An 18,899-nucleotide genomic window follows, 5' to 3' on the forward strand; every position below is an offset into this window, starting at 1 on the left:
ATACTAGTTCTGCAGCTGTTTTGTTTAGAACACATGAACAATCATGATGCTTATTTAGTATCAGTGTAATGGTACAGATTTTATTGTCCTGGAAAGCTTAAGCTATATTGGAAAGCTTAAGAGATATGTAGCACTTTACTATTTTGTACGGGAGTAATATCTTTTGCCAAAAAAACACCATGAAATCAACCTGTAGTGAGTATATATGAATGAACTCTTCATTTAGTTAAAATTAGCCTTAGCAGTGAGTATAACAGAGATGAATAGAATAGAACAGAATAGACCAGGTTGGAAGAGACCTTCAAGATCATCACATCCAACCCATCAACCAATCCAGCCCACCTAATCAATTAAACCACGAGATGCATATCACAGTGTATTATTATATTCAAATATATACATAGCAAAGTAATTGGGTTAATAAGAATATAATTAGAATTCAAAATATTTCTCATGAAGCATTTTATACACAAATACAGTGATTCAGCATCTTAACGCATTTTATATGCTTCCAGTTTCTCTAACAAGAAGATGCACCAAAGTGTGGGTACTATTTGTAATGGAATAATAGCACAAGAGAAAAGTTGTGTGTGATGAAACCCTGCACCTGCTTTGCAGAATTTATAGCTGTCCCTTTTTACAGCCATTTGATTTGAAGTGCTGTCAAGGGTCATATATATTTCTATAACAAGGGGAGAAATGTACCTGCTTCCCATTTGAGGGCGAGTGGTTAAGTTTTGTGCTTCTTTTCTTTCTTTCTCATGCCCTGAGCTGCTGCTGCAGCAGCAGCAGCACGTCACACACTTACAGCCACATGCTTCATAATTCCAGCTGCAGCTGGAGCGTCTGTGTCTTCTGAGAGGTGCTCTCCAAGGCTTTTGGTCCGAAGAGACATTTTTGTTCTCATTCGTGAAAGACCAAAAGCATCTGTTACAGGCAGAGCAGCTATTTGCAAACAAGTAGAAAGCTGAACTGAAGTCTTGGTGTTTCTGATGGATATGAGAATTTTACTTTGAACACCAAGAGGGTTTTTTTCCCCCTGAAATAAATTTAACTTTAATCATTGATTAGTATGACATCACAGTGACATTGAAACAAGCTGAAAGATTTGGGAAGGTCATGTATCAAACTGGAAATGTATGTAAATATAATCTTATGGGGAACACTTAACATTGTGGTTTAGAACTGCTGCCTGGAACTTGGTAATTACTTTATTTTTAATAATTGGATATTAAAGGACAATGTGAGATTGGAGCCTTCCTTTCCATGACAAAAACACAGAAGCAGTCCTTCATTTTGGAAGCAATTTTTACGTTGGGAAGGTCCCTGCTAGTGACATGAATAAGCTAAATGATCTTACGGTATTTGCTGTTGTCACATTGCGTTAGCATCTTAGGCATGATAAGAATGTCATTAATGTAAACCAAAACTAATTACTACGATAAGGCAACAAAACTTGTTTAATACTGCATGAGCAGTAGCTTGAAAGAAACTGGCAATTTCAATTTTAAGTCTTTCTGTAAATATTTCCAGATATTTCCAATATCTCCAGACTCTGAATCTTTATCTTTTGCGGTTATTTAGTGGAATTACTCTTGGGTAGGCAATCTGCAGAAACAAAGTTTCAAAGTTGTCTTCATTTAGAATACATAGAATACATAGAATAAACCAGGTTGGAAGAGACCTTCAAGATCATCGCGTCCAACCCATCAACCAATCCAACACCGCCCAAGCAACTAACCCACAGCACCAAGCACCCCGTCAAGTCTTCTCCTAAAAACCTCCAGTGATGGCAACTCCACCACCTCCCCAGGCAGCCCATTCCAATGGGCAATCACTCTTTCTGTATAGAACTTTTTTCTAACATCCAGCCTGAACCTCCCCTGGCGCAGCCTGAGACTGTGTCCTCTTGTTCTGGTACTGCTTGCCTGGGAGAAGAGACCAACATCCGTCTGTCTACAACCTCCCTTCAGGTAGTTGTAGAGAGTAATAAGGTCACCCCTGAGTCTCCTCTTCTTTTTCTTTTGCTTGCCACCTGCCCTTGGCATATGTTTTTTAGCAAACATATTAGGAAATGGTTGCACTTTCCCATCCTAACATCAGTGTGGTAGATAAGGGTGGAGAGTTATGTTCTGGGTATTCCTTCTGCTGTCCACAAACTGTATCTTGCATAAGCAAATTGTCTACCTTTCAGAGATCTCCAACACAGGATAGATGAATGAGTCATGGTCATTGAAATTAAGAGTGGTTCTGTATCAAGGCACATAGAAATTATTAGCTCTCTTCACATTTTGATTAGGCTTTTAGGTATCTTTTTAAAGATTATGTTGTTTAGATATGCTAAATTTTGGTCAGTCACCTCAAGAGGCCTCAAAATAACAGTACTTCAACCAAAATAGCTGTCTACACATGGGATGAGGACCTCGTTTAACTGGTAGGTTCCACTGCATATGAGAGAGAAGCAATGACATTGAGTGCAGTTGTATCTCTAAATTCTATGTGCCCAATTTATAATGAGCATCACTCTGGAAAGTGTTATTTTCAGGACAGTAGACAGCCACTTATGTTTGGTCTTGACCTGCAGGTTCACTGACTCTTCCTGCCTTTTGAAGAATCTGAGTAAATTAATACTAACAAAGACAAGAACTCAAATGAACCATTCCATTTTCCACTGACTATCCTAAGTGAGATTGTAAAAGCTTTTCTCTCAGTGTAGTTGTCCTCAAAATGAAGACATTTTGTATTGAAAATAAACATTGACTAGGCAGACAACACACAATTCAGAATCAATAAAACTCAGTGTTTCATTCCAAAAAATCAATCTTTCTACATCTGTATGGATCTGCTTCTGGAGAACTACCTAGAGCTTTCAGTAGCTTGCACTGAGAACTTGGAATTCACAACAGCCCATCGCACTTCCCTTTACAATATCTATTTTTGTTTCAGTATAAGACAGGTACAATATGATGACAGGTTTATAGTGAAGTATGAGGTCATACCTGTTGTAAATTAACCACTCACGTTCAGCTATCCCATGCTTTTGGATATGAGACCACACCTGGAGTATTGTGTCTAGTTTTGGGCTCCCCAGTTTGAGGCTACATTAAGAAAATGCTTGCTTCACAAACGCCAGCAGTAGCCAGTTAAGAACTTAGCGTGGATCCCCAAGGCTGAGAACTAAGTTATTTACCCTTGGCTGATCTTTGTCACATTTTCCCACTGTGAAGGGAACTAGGAGCACTGCAGTTAGCTACTAGAGGTTGTTAGAGTGAGCTGCCAGTGAGCTCTGGCACTTGCTTCACTTGCTTTGTGCTTTTTCTGCAGATTGAATCACAGGTCTGTAATCTATTAGTTTAGTGAAATCTTTTCTTTTGGGTAGGGACAATTTTCCTTCTCCTGCTTCTGCTCAAGGCATGAGTTAAAGACAGAGACCTCTATGAAAAGCTACTAGTTTGTCTAGGATAAAAAAGTATGTGGTGCTTAATGTTGTGATGGTAGTATGTTTTCATTATGTTTAGGCTGTTTAAAGATTATTGGGGGTTTATTTTTCTTTTAAATACCTGGTGAATCTGACTGTGCAGACAGGCAGCCTGACATCATGTCCACAAGCAGCCTTTGAGTCATCAAAGCTCAGAGCTTCTGCAAGGGAGACATGCAGTGATGCTGGATTCCTGGCTGTTCCTTGCCAGCACACATGGGTGGCAAGCTGCTGGCCTCTTGTTCTCAGGACATTGCCCAAGTTGCTTCCTGTGGTTAATCAATCCAAGAAAGAAAAAACAGAAGTATTCATTCAAAACAGTAATATTCATTGACTAGGAAATCACTGTTTTCTGTGGCAGTAAAATATGAGAAGGGGTTTTCTGAATAAGCTCCTGTCTACTATGTGTGGGGCTGCTGTTTGAAATATGGATAACAAGGAGATAATACCTGGTAACGAGGAAGCTCTTGCTGAATGGGGTAGCTTATACGCTTGGGGACTGCACCAGCAAAGCACCTAATGCTGTAATAACCTACAAATCTGAGCTATTCAAGTTGGGATAAGTGTTACAATCAATTAGCGTGGCTTTCAGTAGAGTGCCTGTTGCTCCTCTTTCTGTCAAGACCTAGCCTCTTATCTGCCTTGTTGAGTCATGTCTTGATGTGTGATAATTATATCCGGTCATAGCTAGTGCTGAATGCTGGTTTGTATGAAGCTGGATGTGGGTTAAACTTCCCAGTTAATGGGGATCTGACTGTGTGGGATTGGATTACCACCTGCATAAGGTTTTGAACACAATTCATTTCCAGGTATCCTCTTTCAGTATTTTCACTACACTTTAGTCTATATAAAGGTAGAAATGGGATTAAAAGGACAAAGCGTGATGTCATTTGCTGAAGCAAACAGAGTGTTAGTGCCAAATTGTCTACAAAAGGATGCTGCTGAAAGGGCTGCGGGTGTTTCTCCTAATCCACAGAGAATCCCTCTGCCTCTGAGTTTAAGGGCTTCATTTCCAAATACAATACACAGGGGGTACATAAACCCCTGTTAAACAGTTCATTTTGAGCATTCATCTCTTGTTTGTTTATGGTATTAAAAATGTCGCTTTCAGCCTGGAACAATCCCATTCATGCAGAAATCGCTTTGTAAATACTGTATTAGTGACAGCTCTGTTCAGAGCAAGTGTTTTAAACTGTTGGGCTGTCCTCCTGTAATTGAAGTTGTAAATATATATCAAAGAAAACTGCCTTTAATTTTTGTCAATGAATGAAATTTTCAGGGAGGAAATACTGATTTTTATGTAGATGCAATGCTTGCTGTATCCGAAAATGTTGTGTTACTAGGGCAAATGAATTATTGCTGTTCCTGGATGAAGGGAATGTCATGTGTGAAGCTTCCAATGTCCATTGAGTAAACAGCAAATTTTGAATTGTAAGCACAAGGCAGGACATAAACAATACATTTTAAAAAGTCAACATCAGAAACTAAACATCCAAAAGTTGTGCACTCAAAGATGTAATTCTGGGACCCACCTTCAACAATTACCCTTGCATGATGTAAGACAGATTGAGAGAGGTGTTTCTGCCACTCTGCTCTGGTGAGACCTTACCTGGAGTACTGTGTCCGGCTCTGGAGCCCTCAACACAAGAAGGACTTGGACCTGATGGAGAGGGTTCAGAGGAGGGACACAAAAATAATCAGAGAGCTGGAGCAGCTCTCCTATGAAGACAAGCTGAGAGAGTTGGGGCTGTTCAGCCAAGGGAAGGCTCTGATGTGACCATGTAGCAGCCTTCCATGACTGAAGGGGGAGAGACCGTTTACAAGAGCATGTAGCACTAGGACAAAAGACAATGGTTGTAACCTAGAGAAGGGTAGACTTTTAGATTGGACTTTAGGAAGAAGTTCTTTACTATGAGGGTCATGGAACACTGGAATAGGTTGCTGGTGGAACATTGGAACAGGTTACACAGGGAAGTGGTTGGGGCCCAATGCCTGCCAGACATTCAAGGTCAGGCTTGATGGGGCTCTGAGCAACCTGATCTATTTGGGGATTTCCCTGCTTACTGCAGGTGAGTTGGACTAGATGACATTGAAAGGTGCTTTCCAACCCAAGGCATTCTGTCATTCTATGAAAAGTATGTTCACAGAAAAAGCTGATCTAACTTAAGCTGACCACTGCAGCTATCACAGAGAGGAGACTGATGACCACTCAAATGCTTGTAGGGTGTGGTGTTCCTTGAGAGCAGGTACTTGTCCTTCTGAAAAAGAGGAATAACAGTATAGTTGATCCCTCTGGCTGGTGTACTAGTGCTGACTCAGTAGTTACTTTCTTGTTTCATTATGTTTTAAAAACTGACTCCATTCTGTTTTCATCCTTCCAAGCCAAACACCTATTTTATACACTGCCTTCAGATTGCTCTCAAAGCATCTTTGCAATTAAATAATTTCCTGATGAAAAACAAGTTTAGATAAAGTAGAACCGTTTTTCATATGCTTTATAGCTTACTGCATATTATACCAGGTCGTGCATCATAAAATTCCTGCTATTAATGGTTGTTTGCTTTTCCCAGAGACAAAAAAATATGCATCAGAATTTAAAACCAGACAATTTCTTGCAATAACTGCATTCATTTTGTGTCTTCTTTGCTGGTTTCAGAAAGAACAGGTGATGTTCTGCACTAGAAAAGTTAATGCTTTTAAAGTCTTCTGTACTTTCTGAATGTAATAACAATGACAGCACTTAGCACTTGTATAAATCTTTTCATGCATAGAGCTCCGGCCTGACATTGAAAGTATTATTCACGTTTTATGGGTAAGCTCTTTAATGTAACCACCAGTTCACTTACCACGACCTCCAGGCCAAATATGTATTATGGTAGGGGGAGAAATGTCAGAGATTTTAGCTGAGAAATTCCTCATCTGAGTTTCAGACCTTGCTTTACTGTAGATGCGTGCATTAGCTTTATCCTGGTTTCTGTTAGTGACCCTCCCCTACATCATAAATCCTGGTGCATACCACTCCTCCATTTCTCCCTCTTCTTCAGTGACATTTTCCAGCTCATTGTCCAGAGGTTTTCTCAGCTTTCTCTGCACACCGTATGAGGAATTCTCACCTTGACCTCAGATCTGTTCCCTTCCTTAAAGTACACCTCTGCAGGCTGAGTCCTTAAGGCTCAGTACGATTTTGATAAGACATCTGCAATAACTGTCTGAATGTGTATGTCTGTCCTGTATAAGCAGTATGTTTGTTTTATAAAGAATTATATACCTACATTTTGATGATGGACTTTTTAATCATTCTTCATTTATTAGCCACACTTGGCACAACAATGTTATTGAGGTATGTGCTTATTGTCCTGACCCACTTACCTTTCATGAGGTTTTACTTCTTGCCCTTCTTTCATTTTATTTTTTTCATAACTGATTTAAGGCTCTGCAAGATCAGACTTTCCAGATGTCTTTGTAGAGTATGTGGCAAGATATGACTTGGCCAAGATTTGGATTATTAATTAATGTGATAGGTAAATGTTTTATTGATACGTTACCATTTATCAAATTGAACAGCAAAATCTTGGAAGGAAGTAGAGACTTTTCTATATCCAGGCCTTAAAAAGCATCATTCTGGGTGTGGGGGTTGAGTGGACAGGGGAAGAAACAGCTAATAATTTTTTTTTTTTGGCATTTTTGTTTTGTTGAAGAACTTATGTCCTGAAAGGCTTCCTTGAATTTGGACGGATTGAAAATACATCAGTTCACTTCAAGTCATGAATGATTAATGCTAGTCACTGTCACTGACGTTAAGGAGAGGACTGACAGGCAAAGGGATGCATCAATTAACGTAGGAGGAGTAAGATCCTGGATTATTTTGCCTACAAAAAGAGAGCATTTTCCTCATAGTATTTTTCTTATTCTTAACATTTTAAAATTACATTAGCAGATGCATTTGTATAGTTGCCCATTTGTTTTGAAATTTAAATGCTGATCTAAATAGTAGTGTTAGTGATTTCTGCAGTTGTTGATGTGTTGCATTGTTTAATGTTGTCCTGCTTTGAGCTAGAACAGAATGTTCAATGATTTCACTGTTCAGCTCAGTCTCTTCCCAGTAGCTGCCTTTTCTGAAGTCAATGGCATGTCTTTGCAGACAGTGTCTGCTTCTAGCAGGGATAGTATTTGCTGTTTCTAGTTAGTAGCAAGGATTGGTGTGCAGACCAAGGTCACTGCATGGGTGGTACAGAGTAAAAGGGTACTCCTATGGGGAAGAGCAGACAAGGACCAACAAGCAAGAAATTCCATTGCATAAACATCAAATTTAGTATAAAGCTGAGGGATCACAAAGCTTCAAGCCTCTTCTTTGCTGATCAGTGTCCAAGGAGGACTCTGTCCATTATGCCTTCCGTCCCAATCCATGATTTCTTTAATCCAGTTCCAGAATTCATCTCCTGAACTTGATTCCCATCTGCCACTGAGTCCAGTGGGTGTCCAGCCAGGGGTTTTGTATATATTTTGTTTTATTAATGTTATGTTTATTAAAGTAGCTTTTGTTTTCTTTTCCAGTTCATAAGCCTCTCTCCCACGTTCCCTTTCTCTTTCCCTTTACTAAGGAACAGGTGTTAATAGAGGGCATTAATCACTCATGTAGTGACTGGGACAGCCTTAACCCTTGATGAAGGTACCTCCAGATGGGAGCAGGCAAAATTATTTGTATCAAATACTAGGTAGCATTTGCCACAGGAAACCATGAGCCTTTTTTTTTTTTTTTTTACCATAATCTTTATATTTTTTGTACTTTGTTTTGTGACTAAAGATGTCACTGGCTTTTAACTCTTAGACTTATGATATCAAATTCCTGGAGCTCCTGTATGTGTAAGAGAAAATCTGATGAATAAAAACGTACAGATAGATTGCAGCTAAGTAAAAGGAACAAATATATAAGCTTTTGCTCAATATTGTTAGGTAATACTGACAGTTATGGGAACAGCTATTTGTACAGGAGCAGAGAGCAGCAACTACCAAGCATCGCTGTGGGACCACTGCTAACCCTACGTGAGGTGCTGCTGGGCAGAAGAAGCTCTAGAGACAACTAACTAGCAGCACTAGGAATTGGGGAAAAAATAGCCCTTTGAAAATAGCTTGATATTCTTCTTAAATACCCATAATTTATTTGCCATACTTGATAGAGGGACTACTTCAATTCAGTGTTCAATACTTCATACATAACACCAGGAAACAGAACTGTGCAGTTCAGCAATCAGATGACTTGAATGCAACAATGCATATGTAGGTGTTTGCAAGTTGTGGCCCTTAACAGTTATAAAGAATATTATCTCTTGGAAAAGCTGTGGTATCATGTAGTGGGAGACAAAAAACACTTCAGATTGAGTAGTCTTCTGAGGAGTGGAGTTTAATGAACTTCAAAAGGAGCTTCAACCAATGATATTAAGTCATTTCAGGGTTTTAAGGCAAATGCAGATAAATAATGATTTATAATGTGATCTCCTTAATGAGCTCTTCTACCACAAATATATAACCCATTAATTAGTTATATCCAAATATCCCTAGCTTTGGGAATCTTTCAGTACTTGTGTCACACCATAATATTTTTTTCTCTTGTTTTCTTCTAACAAAGTTACATGTGATTTGTTGGAGGGCAGGCAGAGATGGGAAGCAACTTGTTGACAAGCCAAAAGATTACTTTGATGTAGTACAGTGAAGCAGTAACTTGTAAATTTATCAGAAAGAAATGGACCATAGACCAAAAGGGGTAAGGAAACCTTTTTGAGGTGGCTACCTGCGCCAAGCTGAGGCCTGCCAATTCACCTGATTCTAAGTTTCTGAAAGACAATTATTTATTGATTGATTGATTTTTAACAAAGTGTATAAATATTGATAGAGGGGAAAAAGTTTGGGAAGGATATCAGAGTGTGCTTAGAGGCAGCTGCTGCTTTTACAGGGCAGGTTTTTAGCAAAATTCATTTTTATGATAGTGTTACCTTAAATGGTTGGACATTGCTGTACTTCCAATTGAAAGAATTTCATCAGGTTCTGACGTTTAAAAAATGCAGTGAAGCAATATCACTAGCATGACAAACTGCCAAAACATCCCTTATTATATCCACTGAATTAAATAATATTTGCCTTTAGAAATATTTGGCTTGGAAAGGCAAAAACAAATGGAGATCAAAGAGAATTCTTTCTCCTGTTAAACCTAATATGTTCATGTTTTAATTTAGATACTGTTCAGCTTGCATCTGTTGAAATCTCGATATATTAAATGGTACAATTTTGACTCAAAGTTGACTATCTGTTTATTGCCAGTATAGCCTTGATGCTTCAAATACAGCTGGGTTGATACATTGTGTGAAACAGGACTGCTAGGTGTCATTACTGAATCAGAAGAGTAAATGCTGTCTTCAAATACAAAGTGAACATACAAACCCAAACAAATCTACAAGCCTTCCTTTACCATCAAAGCAGCTGAATTCCAATTTCTAAAGCCACGGATTTTTTGTCTTGTTTGGATTATATTGTCAAATTAAAAGTATGTTTATGCAGCTTGTAGAGGAATGATGCTTACTTGTGGGTATGTCTGCAGTGCCAGTGTTAATTTAGATTAAATGAGTGGTAGCAGTAGGAATCGTGCAGGTCTTCCATGAGAGTTTGCACCTTGGTTGTTAATACAAAGATGTGGATTTGATCCTAGCCTAGAATGTTCTTCTGGGGATTTTATTTAATGAATGTTGAAACCATTGAAACATGTACCTAGTTACTGTTGCTGTATTTTGGACTTAAATGTCAGCATGTGTTTTGGGGGGCCTCCTGAAAGAAATGGTGGGTTGTTGTGTTTTAAAAGAGCAAAAGCCTCTTCTGTCTCTCATTTATCAGTAGCGCACGTTCTATTTTCAGTTATAGTCCATCCTTCATCTCCTTCTACAGCTTCATCCATTTCTACCAATTTTGTTGGCAACCTTGTGGGCTGTGACTAAATATAGAAACACAGTATGACAGCAAATATAAAGCCATATTTACATCATTTACTTACATTACATATTGGAAAACAAGTGACTTACTTGTCATCACATTAGCTCCATTGAAAGATTCATCTTTTATGCCTTGAGCCTGAGTTCATGGCTGTGATTTAGAGAAGGACAAGAAACTCGGTAAGTTTCTCGTGTTATGCTTTTATTACAGCGCTGGACACAGGGGGATCTTTCCCAAAGCCTGTGTACCAACAGAGGTTTCAGTACATGCTTACATGCAAAAAGTTTTCTACCTAAAATGACAGAGGTATGTTGATATTTCACAGAAAGTCCTGGTTCTTCCTATCTATACAAAGGTTATCTATCTAAGAATGACAGAAGTATTTCACAGAAAATCCCAGTTCCTGTTTGATCTTCCTTTCTTCAAGGTCCATCTGCCCCTTCCTGCATTCCAACCAATTATAATAAGGGGAGTTCTTCACCAATTTTGTCATTTCACTAAATTGGGTATCTCTTTATCAACTCTGTAGTCTTGTTAAGCTCACTAATTATTTTTAAAGAATTTTCTGCTCATCAACTCCAAGAATTTTCTACTTATCAGCTGTATTTAAGTGAAATGTTCTGATGAAATATAAAGGGGAGGGGGGAAGCTTTCCAAATTGCTAGTTGTCAGATTCTAGCAATATTTTCATGAATTCCCGAGTTATTAAATTTATAACACTGCAGTAGGCTCTTTCTGACTTAATGTGCATTTTCTTTTGTCATAAGAAAAAAACTTTGGTTATACTTCTTACAGTAATTTAATTAAGCATTTTCTGTAAGTTCATTTAGTATCCACCATGGCTCGATAACGTTGGGATTCAGTATAGAATGGTAGATTAATTGCTCTTTGCCTTAGATGAAATAAGGATCCTAAATATGCAGAGTCATGAGATTTAATTGTATTCCTCAATTGCTTATTCAATGCTTTGGAAACCTGAATCAAGAAATACTGAGGAAGAGGGCCAAAGGTTGTTAAATGTAGCGAGTAACACAGATTTTGAACTTTACTTAATGAACCGAGTGTTTATTACTATGAAATAAATGCACCATTTACAGAATTATGCTGCGAATGTAAAACATTAAAACTCTAATTAATTTTGATCAGAAGCATGCAATGCATTCATTTTTTCCTAAAACATTTTCATTAGGGTCTAGATTTCCTCTGTTATTGAGATAAATGTGTTCCTTTCATGTGGCAGTGCTGTCTTTTTCCACCAAAAAACACGCACTTCAGTGATGTTCAGAGTGATGTCTTTCAGCTGCCTTTGACTGTAGGCAGCATGCCTTGATTGTAGCTTACACAAGCATTTTTCCATCACTCAGTTGGGCCTGCTTTTCTGTTTAATGTTGTTAATCATTTTGGAGACAAAGAATGTTCAGATAAAAGGCTGTCTGTAGCCAAACTTATTTGTGAACAGTTAAAACATGCAAAAAAATAAGATATAATTTAGTAACTAAGCTAACAATTTGGGAGTTAAAAATTAGCCTCTTGTTTGTTTGTTTTTATTAAACAATACTTAGAAATACAATTGTTTATAAGAGCTACTCATTCCTCATTGGCCTGAGCACCTTTCTGTTCTCTTGTAGTTAGTGTAAGAAGCCATTTGATGCCTTAGTATCAAGATTACAAACATGAAGAAGTTTTGCATCTTGTAATTTAGTAAATGTGTAGTGTGGGAGTATAGTAATGAATACATGAAATCATCTTTGTTTGATTAGAATATGCATGTGTAGGCTATTGAATACTATCTCATAATAGTATGATGAGTATTTATGAAGTAGAGCTTTCTATTTTAATTTATCATTCATAAGAAGTAGAAAACACTACTGTAGTTTCCATATATATGTTCATATGTACACAAATTTAAGTCTTTTAAGTGTGGGACAACTCCCCTTAGGGAAAAACAAATCTTAATTAGGATGGTGTCAGACTCAAAGGGTTGAAAATTCATGCATGTGTGGACTCTGAGACCAGAGTAGATATTTAGGAGAAACATCCCATCTAGGCACAGTACAATCCTGTTTAATAGTTGCTTTTCATCTTTTTCTTAGTTGATGTTTCAGGTCTGTGATATATAAGCATTTATAGACAGATTCTGAAGTTCATAAACCAAAACCTTTAAAGACTCAGATTGTTAACAAGGAAACATTTTCCTCTACTTTCTTCAAGGAGAGGCACCTGCCCTGAAGAGCGTCCCAACTGTAGTGGCAGTCAGCCAAAAGGGCCATTCAGTGGAATGGTTGCCTCCTAAAAGGAGAGAAACAGATGGAAGATTTGAAATTTGGCATGAAATTCCACTTCTGTACTAAGCATTAAATAAAATTTGATGGTGAGGGCTCTTGCATTGGAATTCATCTGTATAATCAGAATTAGAAACAAGGGAAGAGAAAATACAGAACACTGACAAACATTTCAAAAAGACAGTTCTTGTACTAGCACAAGTTAAAAGAAAGAGTTTGTGATAAACACACAGCTGCTTGTAGCTTCTTGAGAGGAACTCTAGTACAAAAATAGATCTCCTGGTCTTGCATTGCCACCTAGAGCACGGTGCCTTGTACTGCTTTGGTGAAGGAAACCAGCAGCTAAATGTTGCTCTTCCTGAACAAAATGGGATGGAGAGCTGTGTCCACTTAACTGGTGTCATGTTTGCTTGCATTATAACGCTTAGTTATAGCCTCCATTTTTTAACAGACCAGAGCAGCAGAGATTTAATTGTAGGAATCTGGGGGGTGGAGGCTTTGACAGTAAGAATTAACGGAGACGTGCAGTAAAAATGTACAACTGTCAGCTTGCCATAGGTCCCAGAGGGGGCATTTTCTTATGTCTGCTTCAGAATACTTCATGAAGCAAATGCCAAACTTGTCAAGGCTGTCACTATGAAAATGATCCATGTAGCAAGGGTCTCCTTTTCTTGGGAAACAAACAGCTGCCTTATCACTGCATAGCTACTCTGACAGAAAACTGTCATCTCTACAAGAAATTTATATTTGCTTCTTATATCCGTTGGCAAAAAAACTTTCAGTTGTATTCTGTATTTTTACACCACTCTTCATTATAAGGATTGTCAGTAATACATTTGAAAAAGCTAGCCTAGGCTTTGGAATAAAAGTAATGCTTAAATGTTAGTGCTGTTTACTCCCCTTTTGCCTATTTAACAGCCTGATTTAACACCCAGGTTTTACTCAAAACTCATTTTCCTCCAAACTTGGCATATGGCATTGGAAAGCTAGACTTCAACATACACAAAGAAAAGCTCTCCTAGTTTCTGAAGTCCCTTGTTGCTGATGTATTTTGGAAGAGTGTTACAAGTCTTTTCACCTACTGGTGGTTTTCTAGCTAGAATTTGTGAGGCAGATGAAGTACCAGCTGGACACCATGACTGGAGCTTAGTACAACAGTCATATTGAGATACTATGAAAACTAATAGTATCTGAATTTGGTCCTGAGTCGTTTTGAGATGGTATTTCTATATTATGTGGTAGCATGGAGGCCCCTTCAGTCATTCCTCTTTATATTAAGGTATTCTTGTGTTTTGCATACTTGGTTATGATTCAGATATTCATTTGCATGATACTGTAGTATATATCTGTTTGTTAAATTTAGATACAGTTTGCATAGCACATATTTGAATATACCTTTGTAATAGACTAGAATAGAATTAACCAGGTTGGAAAAGACCTTTGATATCATCAAGTCCAACCTATCACCCAACACCATCTAATCAACTAAACCATGGCACCCTGTGCCTCATCCAGGCTCTTCCTAAACACCTCCAGGGATGGTGACTCCACCACCTCCCTGGGCAGCACATTCCAATGGCCAATCTCTCTTGCTGGGAAGAACTTCTTCCTAATATCCCGCCTAAACCTCCCCTGGCACAGCTTGAGACTGTGTCCTCTTGTTCTGATGCAATTCTATTCTATTCTAACTTTAGAAATTGCAGGTGTGGTATAATGCACAAATCTATGCATTTCTTTGCACAGTTAATTGGGTTGTGATGTATTCTACATATAAAAGTGTCACGTTCCTTCTAGAGTTAGGATTTGTTTAATCTCCCAGATTTAATTTCATCAACTAGTGGAATAAAATTTTGTACTTTATCCTTATCACTGTTGGTTTTGTAAATCTGAAATAATGACAATTCCAGACTAGGAAACATCATTCATTTCAACATAAAAATAGTATTCATATTGTTAAATGCACTTTTTCAGCAAGAGATGTAATATGGTCTTGAGTATTTCACTTTGTTACTCTTAAAAGTCACCAGATGTGTGCTGAGGCATCTTTTAGGCCTGTTCCAAATTCATTGCATAATATTTGAGTCTGTGGTTGTCTGCAGTCAGAAGAGATACTAAGAGAAACTGGATTTCTGGCATTTGCTAGCAAAACCTACTTTGACCAGTGACCATTTTAACATCAAAATGTTTATTCTCTGTTTCAGGAATTTCAGAGTCATAAGCACATGGAAGCAAAATAAAGAGTAGTATAAAATAGAGATGTGAGACATGAATAGAAATAATGTGAACTGAATTTCTGTGAAATAAACTAGAATGCAGTATTTCATCTGCTGTGTAGCCAGTTGTAATAACAACTTTACACTCCGCCATCATGGACTGGATTTTAGCAGATAACATGAAAATAAAAGGTTTGCCGTCCATCAGAATTAAAAGCATTATAATGATGATAATGATAGGTGGTAATTAGTAAAACAAATATATTAAATATGTTTAATCTGCAGTCTGGCATAATTTCTTGAGCATTAAGCTATATAGGCTCTTTAGCTGAAAATTCAAACATTAATAATGGCATTAGAAATTCCAACCAATTCAGTATTCTGAGCGCAATCATTGGGATGTCTCTTGGGCTGTTAAAAAAGGAAAAAAAATACAGTATTTCACAGGAATTTTGCATTGTCAGCAAACTGAAAAAACAGTCTTCACATCCTGAAATACACTTAATTTTGTATGCTCTAAATTGTCCACTCAAACCTTTGCCAAGTGTCCTGGCAGTCATATTGCACTCCTAATTCTTCAAAATTTTCTGATACTTTTCAGTCATTAGTAACCGGTCATCAGGTCACAATTTTCAGACTGCTGTGGTCACTTACTTTCTGCCAGAAATCTGCAATAATGCCAGAACTGGTGGCTCTATCAATACAGGCTGGGGCATGAGGTGATAGAAAGCAGCCCTGCAGAATAGGTCTTGGGGGTGCTGATGGACAAGAAGATGGATGTGAGCAGACAGTATACTCTTGCAGCCCAGGAGGCCAATGGCATTCTGGGCTGCATCAAAAGAGGCATGGGCAGCAGATCAGGAGAGGTGATTCTGCCACTTTGCTCTGGTGACTCCTCACCTGGAGTACTGCATCCACGTCTGGTGCCTTCAGCATAGGAATGACATGGACCTGATGGAGCAGGTCCAGAGGAGGACTGTGAAAATGATCAGGGTCTTGGAACAGCTCTGCTATGAGGACAGGCTGTGTGAGTGGGGGTTTTTCAGCCTGGAGAAGAGAAGGCTCCGGGGAGACCTAATAGTGGCCTTCCAGTACCTGAAGGGGGCTACAAGATGGCTGAAGGGGGACTGTTTCCAAAAGCCTATAGTGATAAGACAAAGCACAATGGCTTCAAACTAGAAAAGAGTAGATTTAGTTTGGATGTTAGGAACACTGGAACAGGTTGCCCAGGGAGGCAGTTGAGGCCTTGCCTCATCCCTAGAGATATTCAAGGTCAGGCTTGACAGGGCTCTGGGCACTCTGATCTAGTGGAGGACATCCCTGATTACTGCAGAGGGGATTGGACTGGATGACCTTTGGAGTTCCCGTCCAACCCAGATCATTCTATGATTCTGTGATACTTTCCAGTGTCCCACACCCATCATTTCTCCCATCTCTTTTGTGCTTGCACTACTGTTCTTGTGACAGTGCACGGGTCTGGGAATTGATCTGGCTGAAGTCACATCTGACCAAAAAAAAGTTTTTTCCCTTGATAATTCATACTGTGAGAAAGATCAACCATCATTGCTCTGTGTTTTGTGCAGCAGTCCCCCATATTCAGAGACACTGAGGTTACGTTTCTGTTTTAAAATGAAAAGTCAGTTTCTGTTCTTGGGTAGTGGAGATGGAGTAAATGTGCCCCTACAAAATTAAGATGTCCTCTGTGGAATAATGACAATTCCTTGTGGAAAGCTTAATTAGATGCTGGAATGGACTGCCCAGGGAGGTGGTGGAGTCACTGTCCCTGGAGGTGTTAAGGAAAGATTGGATGTGCCACTTAGTGACATGGTCTAGTCTGTGTGGTGGTGTTAGGTCATAAGCTGGACTTGATCTCAGAGGTCTATTCTAGCCTCAGTATATCTGTGATTCTATCCCCAGAAGTGGGGAGGATTTAGAAGCAGAATGGTTTGGAGTATATGCTTCTCAAATAGAACAACCAGCTTCTCAATTTTACTTTAGCATAGTATCACATAATACGTGACCATATTTTTTTTGAGATTTACCACTGCAATTCTATTTTGTGGTGCTCACATCGTCCTCCTATATATGTTTTGTCTCTAAACCTTCATTACAATTGTCTTTTCAAAATACCCTTTGATGGTGAAAGGAAGTCCAAAAAAAAAAAAAGAAGGAAAAACTTTTTCACTGTGAGAGTGACAAAACACTGGGACAGGCTGCCCAGAGAGGCTGTGGAATCTCCTTCTCAGGAGATATTCAAAACCCACCTGGACACGTTCCTGAGTGACTCTAGGTGATCCTGCTTTGGCATGGGGTTTGGACTGGATGACCTTTCGAGGTCCCTTCCGTGCCCTTATGTTCTGTGATTCTGGTAAGAATGAAGGTGCTCTTTTAAAGCAGTGAAAGTGAACCTTGGATTCCTGGGTCCCAATTAACTCTCTGGCATTTCCTTTCTCTCAGTTGTTGACTTGTCATGAGTAGTGTTACAGCATCTAGGACGCTTCTTCATTCCTGAACTTCTGTTCCTTTGTTCTCTTTTGTGTTTTTGAGGACATTTCTCTGTATATTGGATTAAAACAGGCAGGAAAACTGACTGTTCTTTAAATGCGTGGTGAGAATTGTTCGTAATGCAATGGGTTGCAAGTTGCCTTATAAAGGCAACTTTTTCTCAGTCTTCCATGATTTATACTTTGGGAGTCATGATTTTGTATTGGATACAAAATAGTATCCATTCCTATGGAAACGGACATTATGATGTCACCTCATTTTTTCAGTGAAATCCAGAGGAACCTGTAGAGAATTATGAGCCCTACTCTTGGAGTTGAAGCTGTAGAATATTGTAAGCATGCTGCTGCCTGACATGCTCATGTTTCCTATTTTAGACCTGACTGAACTTCAGATAACATATGGTGGTACAAGTAATTGGAAAATTGGCAGACCTGTCAAGAAAATATGCTAGATGGGACAAAAATACGATGCTGCAGCACATAAAGTGTCTCTGAAGTTAAATTTATTGTCTTTTATCAAATGGTGAAGTAAACGTATCTGGTCTCAAAAAAATGAAACATTTTTCAATGGCAGATGCTTTTCAAAAGTAATTTTTAGAACAGTGATGAAAGTTCTTGCATCTGAAAGTAATTTAGTGGAAACCTCTGGTCAAGAACAAAGGAAAGGTGTGCAACACTGCTGCAGGCTTCTGAATATCTTGCCATCCATGTATGGTGTGGTAATTTCTTCAGGTAACCATCCAGTAAACTGGTCAGTGAAATACTTACTCATTCAATTATTCTTCTTCTGTAAATGTAGGTGATTAGTCATGTTTAAATTTCTTAGAATCTTTATTTCAATTCTTGAGCAAAACCAAATGCTTGCATAAATGGCCTTTTTTTGCTTATTTCTGTGTTTATTAGGCAAAAAGGTGGTGAAAGTCTGTACAGAATTCTATGCATATGCATAAGTACAAAAAGTGTATTTCTTCAGTAAGTTGATTAACATTCAGGTTTTCATTTTCTTTTACAGGAAGATGAAAATGGAGCTGAGGCAGAAAATCCATCTCAGGAGCTGAATTTGGAACAGAAAAAATCAAAAAAATAGGCAATCGCTGCCTTGTTTGAAGTATTTGCAAGTTCTGTAACAGTGATTATAGTTTCTCATTGTAAAATTAACGAAAAAAAAGAAAAGTTCTCAATAAAGTCATTGAAAATGAAAATCAGGCTGCACTGGGGAATTAATTAAGTAGCTCCTGGTGATATTCTTGATTGCGTTAAAAGCTGAATTATCAGAACTGAGCACCATACCAGTAACTTCCAAAAAGCTTTTTGAACACGGTTTAGAAAGCTGATGGGTTATTCATCCCTGATAGCATTTACTAAGCAAACAGGTCAGTCTTCTAATTTTTTTTCCCCTCTACAAAGGAATGTTATCCTTAAAGGATAGTTATAACTCAGACAT

General features: G+C 38.4%; 1 protein-coding gene across 1 annotated transcript in view; it reads left to right on the forward strand.

Annotated features, from left to right (window-relative positions):
* PHF14 (PHD finger protein 14) overlaps positions 1-18,617 on the forward strand; it is a 140,538-nt gene extending 121,921 nt beyond the window's left edge. The window contains exon 19 of the mRNA XM_054161128.1: positions 18,468-18,617. Within this exon, the coding sequence (XP_054017103.1) occupies positions 18,468-18,542 (75 nt within the window). The 3' untranslated portion in view covers positions 18,543-18,617. The remainder of the gene's footprint in view (positions 1-18,467) is intronic.
* Positions 18,618-18,899: the final 282 nt, after the last annotated feature.

The sequence above is a fragment of the Dryobates pubescens genome, chromosome 4, assembly GCF_014839835.1.
Source record: "Dryobates pubescens isolate bDryPub1 chromosome 4, bDryPub1.pri, whole genome shotgun sequence".
NCBI lineage: Eukaryota > Metazoa > Chordata > Aves > Piciformes > Picidae > Dryobates > Dryobates pubescens.